The 8661-nt window shown below is 37.7% G+C and overlaps 2 protein-coding genes across 2 annotated transcripts; one reads left to right on the top strand and one right to left on the bottom strand.

Annotated features, from left to right (window-relative positions):
• Positions 1-3937: 3937 nt before the first annotated feature.
• Positions 3938-5908, top strand: MELLADRAFT_72404 (uncharacterized protein; the record flags this gene model as incomplete). The annotated part of the gene is given in 5 exon segments (XM_007412202.1): positions 3938-4010; positions 4122-4547; positions 4615-4767; positions 4832-5370; positions 5384-5908. 3 exon segments carry the CDS (start codon positions 4275-4277, stop codon positions 5270-5272), a joined length of 867 nt encoding a protein of 288 aa, XP_007412264.1.
• Positions 5909-7026: 1118 nt separating this feature from the next.
• Positions 7027-8432, bottom strand: MELLADRAFT_64912 (uncharacterized protein; the record flags this gene model as incomplete). The annotated part of the gene is made up of 5 exons (XM_007412197.1): positions 7027-7287; positions 7377-7718; positions 7805-8098; positions 8189-8245; positions 8385-8432. The coding sequence occupies 5 exons, from the start codon at positions 8430-8432 to the stop codon at positions 7027-7029; spliced, it is 1002 nt and encodes a 333-aa protein (XP_007412259.1).
• Positions 8433-8661: the final 229 nt, after the last annotated feature.

Here is an 8661-nt window from a genome sequence, read left to right as displayed (position 1 = left end):
ACATGTTGACTATGAAGCCTTTAAGTTCTAGATAAGAAAGTATTGATAAATAATTTTTTCATATACATCATAGCCTCCACTTTGTTAGGGATTCTGGCTACATGGGATAGCGAGAAGAAGGTAAGTTGAAGTTGAAATCAGATAGGAAGATTACATTTTAGAAAATCGATCTGATAATCTTCACCCCACTGTTGACGATGATTGATTCATCGACATTTTTGATCAGGACTGATACAATAAAATGGTTCTAAAGTACATTACTTCAATTGAGACTTTGTCAACTGAAACTAAGTTCAACTTGATTGCACTACTCTAGCTCCTTCATCAAGATGAATTCAGTTTAAGGGTAAAGAGAAATGTCTCCATCCGAACCGGTTTTTCCAGGAATACAGTCGACTCTGATATAACCGATACCCAAAAAATTGTATCAGTTTTCACGGAGTATCGGTTTTGTCAGAGCCAACTTCACTGAAAATTTTAAAAAAATGGCCGAAAATTATCGGTTTTGCCGAGATTATCGGTTTTGACAGTGTATCGGTTATATCAGAGTTGACGTAAGTCAATTTTAGTAAACGATCGAGAGAACATGTATTCCCCACCTCACCTTACCTTTACTTTTACTTTGAAGCTAACTTTTGAACTCAAGAGATGTACATATGTAATGTAGCTCGCAGTAGGCCAAGAGAAATCCGATTGTGATTGAAATCTAAAACAAGTGGTTCCCGAATCAAAGTGTACATATACATCAAAAGAACTCATCAGATTCAAACATTTCTTGCTTTACATCATGTATAAAGATGTATGTATCTATGTAAGAATAAATCTACATAGAATCTTCAACTCGTAGTTCCTTTTCTTGCCTTGCATTTCTTTTTGATTTGCCATCAATGATTTCATGAATTCTTAAGTAAGTGTGTGTGTCTGTGTGTTTTTTTGCGCATATGCAAGTTGGTGGTTCTATATCATATGTGCTGATGAATTATAAATCTTTCATAGACTTTAAACCACCAATAAGGATAGAAGTGGAGGATAGGTTTATCAAAGAGATGGTAAGAGGTGAGATCGGTGATCAGATCTCTTCTGATCTTCAACGGACTATTGTATGTATTGTACATAACTAAGTAAACCACACCAGGAACAAAATCAGTTGAAAAAAAAAATGAAAATCGAATCCAGTTTCGAGAAAAGGTTTGGATGCTTGTAGATGATCTGAGCTAAACTCACCATGAAGGAATTTATGTAGCCAGAATCAGGGCATGAAGCCCTACTTGCAAAGTATGGATAAAAAGACGATGTGTACATGGTGTAATAGTTTTGAGTACATAAACAACCACTCAAATGTATTAACAAAGAGCTCCGCTATGGGTCCGCCTAAAAAGAAGTATGTATTACAAATTAGATAAAAGGGAGAGGCGAGAGGGACAAAGAATTTTATTTGATCGATGAGATGAAAAATAATAAGAAGATGTTGAAAAATATGAGAATACTTATTAGGAGAAGAATGAAAACCAATAATAGTCGGAAGAACCGGAGTTCGAGATCATCGACAGTTTATAATGAATGATCATCATCATGAATCCTCAACCTAAGTGGTCATCAGGCATTTTAGCATTTCGGAGATGGTCAAGAGATAACTATCACAATCACACCCGACGCCATGGCTTTACACATCCTTCGTCATGGCCCTCTGGTAATCGTATCTAGAAGCTTGCTCCTAGTGCCCAAGTAAGGTTTGCTTAGTTCATCTTGAGATCCATACAGTGATTGGTGGAACACGTTGAGGAATTTTCCATTTCGACGTGATGTTTCACGTGATGTTGGTCTTTGATTGATGATGTTATGATGATTTCTGAAATCATGGATGATATCAAGATAATGATGATGACGAGATCATTCGATATCCAAACTAGACCCATGTTATATTCAAGATATCTTCAAAAGATACACAGTGGAACATATATTATTATGCATCAAGCTGTCCTAACTAGTGAATTTCTTTAACCTGACGAGTCAAAAGGAGACAAGAGTTTGATTCAGCTGATCTGACATGTTTTTTTTTTTCTTCGGCCATCAATTCTTGGTTCGGCTTTTCGGTTGAAGTAAACCATAGACACGAAGCGGAAGAAGTCTCTTAGGAGTAATGCAGATCCTCAAGATAGATTATAGTTTTCAAACTTTACGACTGGCGATTGGTAAGCGAGGATGTAGGACTATTTAGACATCATGAATGATTACAATTTAAATTCATGATATGAATGGATGGATTTAACTTGGACTGGTTTATGTTAAGTTTATGGTGACGGGGTTGATGAGGAAATTGTGAAAGGTTTTAAGAAAAGTAAATACACATCAAAAGAGATTTGAAGTTGAAGTGTCGGGTAAAATGAAGTTCAAATCAATCTGGTCGGTGATTGTGAGTGTTGAAATCTGAACGGAACCGAAGATCTCACTTTGTTTTCCAAACTGTCCACTGTCCATGATATGGTGTATTTCTTCAAAGAGAGATGAAGATCTTGTATATGTACCGGACTTGATTTTAGACTTGCTTACAAGTAGACTTACTTTAGTCATATGTAGTCATAGCTTGTGGATTACTGCTGATGCCGATGCTGGTCATGAGTTGATGATTGACTGTGAAGTGCTGGACATCGGCTTTAAAAATAAGTTCAGTCCGATCTTGATTCATGAGTCTTGGTATAAAAAGTCTTGAACTTAAATTTCTGTGTAAAATGAAATCAACTTGGTCAACGTTTAGGTACGATTTTCGGAAATCTTTAATGAGAATCCACAGGAGTTGAACTTGAACTTCAAAGAGTTAAAAGCTACGTCAGAAGAATTGAAGGTTTGGACCGAACTAGCTAGCTAGATAAATTGGAACATCGTCAGGGCTGGTCAAACTGTCAAACTGCATTCTTCCCTTAATCCGAGGTAGAGAATTGCACAGTGAATCAGGAACAATTCAAATCTTGAACCGAGAAAACCAAGAGGAGTAGGAGTTGTGTGATGAATTCAAATAGCTAGGGCTCTCTTGGGTCTTATATTCCTTTCTTCTCCACTTCATCCATCGCTTTCACTACATTGCATAGCCATTCGGTTCTACATTTATCATTACCTCGCCACTCTAACCACATCAAAATAAACTATCAATCAATCAATCAATCAATCAATCAACCCATCGTTCTATTTAAAAAAACCCTTTCACTTCTTCTCCTCAACTATCATCCCATCTTATCTTTTCTCATTGCACCCTTCAAGCAGTTACAAGAGATTGTTAACTTTGAATAACCAATCTTCGCTTATCATCTGATCAATTTGACCGATCTTTTGCTTATCTCTCTAAACTGATAGTATTACCAATCATTCTTGCTTAAAGGAATCGATTCCAGCTTAAGCACCATTGATGAGCTTAGGACGATAAGACATCCCCCAAAAGGTCAGTTTGACTTGTTCATTAGTTTAACATTTTCACACTCCGATAACTAAACTGATGACTCCTACTTTGATATCTTATTGTGACCCCTGATCAACCTTTAGTTGATCCTATTTCCGGTGATCTGGTTTTAAACCGCACTCCCATTGACAAACATATATCCCCTTAAAATTACCTTATACACACAAACTCACACGCAAAACTCACATTTACACACACACACATCCCTATACACTTATACCATCAAACCTCTGACGACAGTCGATTCCCTCCTTCTTTTTCATCCCGCCGCGATTCAATTTAAATCCGATTTTTTTGTTTTGTTTTGGTTTGTTTATATTTCACTGATCCAAAAGATTTAAAACTAGTCTGGTTCTGGAACTCACTAAACACATACACCTCAACTAACTTACTCTTCTGATCTCTATACATATACTTACATCTCTTTAACTCTTTCCATATCTTCTCCTTCCCTCCGCTCTCGCTCAGCTCTCTAGTCTTCAATTCTTTGGTTCTTCTCTTCTTGCCCTTTCTCATTTCTTTTCTCCTCAGAGCTATCGAAGGACTCTCAGAATATATTGTAAGCTTTCGAATCGAATTCAATCTAAATACCCTCTTGTTATCGAGTGATTGATGTTTGATCTCTATACCGTCTCCTACATTCTTTTCCTTAACCCTCTATCCAATTCAGATTCTTGATATATCTTAAACATCTCTTAGAGAAATAACCCATCTCGAGATCTCAACCTCTTCTTTCCAAATCCGAGTTTCTCAGTAAATTTCGTTTCCAATCACGGCAATTCTTTCACGTAGCTGTATACATATCAAAACGAACTCTCACAACATGTCATCTTCAACTTCTACCTCTACCGCTTCTGCTACCAACTCTACCACCACCACTGCTCCCACCACTTCCTCTGGAACTGACCAATACTATGGTTATGGTCGTCTTGCCCAATTTTCGGCTAAGGTCATCACTTTTCTCTTCCCTCGTGTCACTAAACCTACAACGGAAGGAGAGGGATCGGAAGAAGCAAACAACAATGCTAAAGTGGATCAGCCTGATACGAAGAGTGGAGAAGCAGAGGAAAAAATACCTTGCTTGGTTGAATTCATTGTTCGTTTTTCTTCCTTTCGATTCCTTTGAAAATTTCATGGAGACTGATCTTTCTGTTGTCAATCAGGCCTATGCGTTGTTTCGGACCAGGTTGTCCGAAGAAGCTATCTATGGGGCTTTAATCCTCTTGACTCGACTCAAGAGCTTTTACCCTGGTGCCAAAGGTACTGCCACCAGTCCTCATCGACTGTTTATCACCTCCCTCATGTTATCCTCCAAAGTAAGCTTCCAATCATGTGAGCCAGACAATCGTCTTTCAGATACTGATCAAATTCGTTAAACAGATGTCTATGGATGATACATACTCGAACAAATCATGGGCAATCGTTGCACAAAACTTATTCGGTCTTGAGGAATTAAACCGCATGGAACGAGAGCTCTTTGGGTTTTTGAAGATGAAATGTTTGGTGACTCCAGAGGAATTGAACGATTGGTGTGATGCTTGGTCTATTGATTCACCATCTGGTCATCAATATGACGATGAGGAAAGAAGAGAGAAGAAGAAACAAAAGTCTTCAAGTGAAGCTGAAGATTCGGCTTCGTCTCATTCGGTTTCGTCTCATTCGGCTCCTTCGATTGGTGCACCGGCTACTCCATCTTCATTTGATGAAGATGAACAGAACAATAGTGGATGGTCTTCGGATGATCCACATGCTGATAGTAGTTCGGTTTATCCTCCTTCATCATCACCGGCTCCTAGTAACGCTAGTTCGAGTGACCAATAACCAACTCGTCTCTTTTTTTTCTTCATCTTTCTTGAATTCTTTCATCCTTCTTGTATAATTGTGTCACTATAGTGTTGATCTTCTTTTATCGGACGCTTTTTTTTTCTTTTTTTTTTTATTCTGATCACCTATTATGTAAGCCGATTTGAGCAAGGTGTTGTCTCAAATAATTTAAATTGATTTCTTTTTTTACTCTATGATATCTCAAGTGCGGAGTTTATGTGTTCCTTTATCATCTTTTCTCTTCTTCTTTTTTTCTCTTCAATTTTACCTTTTCGTATTTTCTTGTGATGTTTTTTTATGATTTGATTTATTTATTTTATTCTCCTCACCTTAAATTTATTTATTTCTTGTGTGATGGTGGACTGGGTGGGGGACGGGACATTTCTTCTTTCTTCTTTTTTCATTTCCTATTTTTTCTCATCAAATTACGTGTAACAGTTTCTTTTCTTTTTTTTTTTCTTTTTTCAGAAAAGTAAACAAACTTGATGTATTATGTTTGTTTTTTCAATTTTATAAAAAAAAAGAATGATAAAACAAATAAAAATAAGGATAGATACCATCTACAGACCAAATGCCCATCAACATAAATTTGTATCTTGACTCTTATTGGTAAATTTGTTCCCCTTTGTACTCATAAAATTGTATTGCACGAGATGCAATACGGAGGCTACTCGGTAATATTAAAGCAAAAGTGTACGCAGTTTGCGTTACATTCTACTTTTTCGCAAAAAACAACAAACATGCCTCTGGTCTCGTTTTCCTCGCCAAGAATAAGCATGTCGCGAAAAGTATACATATACTTGCTTTGAGTACCCTAATTGCATTCATTTACACCAGATTTGGTTTCGATAAATCTGTTGGGTCAAAGACTGGATTACATATAAAGTCTTTGACCAGATTTGACCACACTGAGTTGATCATCTCATGAATACACTTTGGTATCCCCATAGCCCAGCGCAGTATACCAGAATCACAGCAGGTCGAAGGCTGTGTAAGAAAATATTAAGACGACTGTTTCTGACCCATCAAGATAGCTTGGGAGGGATCTCCAAGGCCTTCAAGATCACGAGGATACAAGCACCCTGCTAAAGAGAATTTGAGCTTGGTTGAATTGGCATCCACCTCCAGCATATAGTGGCCAAGAATTTTTGTCCATATTTTCTTGTTATATTCTATCACGTCAATAGTAGGTCATGTTGATGTAATTTTTTTTTCGAGGATTCGTAAATGATGAGTGGTTTCAAATTGAATCAGATTCAATTGATTAGCTTCCTTGGAAAAACCCTTTGATTGGAATTGTGCAATTTTGTCATGCATACTATTACAGAGTTAGGCAGGAAATGATTGTTTTTTGAATTCAATGAATTTATGATGACTTGACAAAGGGAATTGTTGCATTCAACATCATCCTATGTATGTTTTTATAGATATCTTTATTACAAAAAAAAAACTTTCAATGAAAAGAACGAATTTGAGCTAATAAAGAATGATAACGTAAATGCAATATGAAGTTACTTGAGAAGATGGAAATTTTCAAACAAAATCACTAGAAGATCTTTAAAGAGAATTCGCCTTGTGCAAAAACATAACAGATATTAAAAAAATCAAATCCAAGAAGTTGGTATATATGCAGTGCCTGAGGCTGCACAAAAGCTACCTATGAAATCAGAGGTAAATTCAAAATCATCATGTCTTTTACCTTTGAAAGCTTCCCTTTCAGGAGATCGGAGAGGTGATAAATAAAGAGTAGACTAGGAATCATGACAATCTGGCCACTTGGGTAATTGGATTGTATCATCATCATATTCGAAATCTATGTTGCCGTCTAGAGTTTCAAAAGAAGATCGATTATCTGGATCTTGCTTGTAAGATTGAAATTGACATGAGATTGTGGGGTTTTCGTCAGTATTTTGACTCTTGGATGGTGTTACTTTTTCTTCGGGCATCTTGTCATAAGATAATCTACGATGGTCTGGCTTGAAACCAGTTAGATGTGACTCAATGACACCGACCTGTGATCAATCAATCATATAGACAATCCATTAGATCTCGCCTCCTTATCATAAAAGCTTAACGCTCAAAGTCAAAGGGGTACTCTCACCTGTGATTGCCTCCGTGCATGTTGAGGGTGATATTCATTTCTTGATTTTACGCCCATGTCTGGTGAGCGAGGCGATGGTAAAGTACCAGACCTAATGCGGCTTGGAGTTCTACCCAAGTTACAATTTGTGGATTCTTCTGGGATTCCCTTCTTGGGATTATGTTTCTTCGAGTCGCGTATCCAATGTATGACGTGAGATATAGTAGCGAAAGGTTTAGATGTCGCTCTGGTCGGGCTAGAAGAATTGCTCCCAGGTATAGACGAAGCTTCTTCAACACATGTCTCTGGAGGATTCGTAATTCGTCTAGAACTGCTGACGACTTTTAAGTCTCGGAATGATGTCTGTCATAGAAAGGATCAAAGAGAACGTTAACTTGCGCTGAGCGGATAACCGCACATCAGGATTTATACAGGAGTATATCTCTTACCATTTTCTTGATTGATCTCCTCGAATGAGACAATTCTTGTCCGAGAACCGCAGGAATGGGTATAACATGCGGGTCATGATTTTCTGCTTGAGGCTGAGTCGAGGAACAGACCTGACGTTCAGTTTTCGAAAAATGGGTTCCAGACATGTGACGTGCCGAAAAGCGTTGCGTTAATCTAAATAATACAAAGGGTGATGTAGGCCCAAAAATCCAACTTTTTTGTAGAGGCAAAAGTGTAGGTAGGAAGTGAAGGACTAAAATCAGTTTGGAAAGCTTGAGCAGCACTACTAGGTGCTGAAAAGCAAACCATAAATGACCCGCGAGGCAAAAAAAAAATTAGGTGACACAACTTGAACACAAGGTGTATGATGGTATGATACTAACAGTTGTGTATGGGGTGGTTTTGAGACTTTTTGAGATAGAAGATACTTTTGTAGTCGTCTACAATTGTAGTACAATGGTCTCAATGGAATTGTTTATCAACTCCGGCTCCAAGAGCGAGGAAGTCGACAAGTTTGTTTAGTTCGAGCTTGTCAATCCCTGGAGCCGCCTTATGTAAGTCAAATATCAATAAACTCACACAGCACGAGATGAAGCCCAAACGTGCGACTTCCTTCCAAAAAGTCATTTTGTATCAACGTAATGCACCCTGGTATTAAAAGATCAACGCTTTCCAAATCGGTGAGCAAAATTGGTGAGCGCAGATAATTGCATCATGCGTGAGCTGATTTACCTGAGAAATTTGATTGACAGTTCTTTACCGCGGTGAATATATGAAGTAGGTACCCTTTGCTTTTTGAATATCAAAAGTTTGAAAGAATTTAGTACTCGAGGCCAGTTGTTTGGATCCGGGATGA

This window comes from Melampsora larici-populina (genome assembly GCF_000204055.1).
Source record: "Melampsora larici-populina 98AG31 unplaced genomic scaffold MELLAscaffold_29, whole genome shotgun sequence".
Lineage (NCBI taxonomy): Eukaryota > Fungi > Basidiomycota > Pucciniomycetes > Pucciniales > Melampsoraceae > Melampsora > Melampsora laricis-populina.
This window is presented reverse-complemented; position numbering and strand designations above follow the sequence as displayed.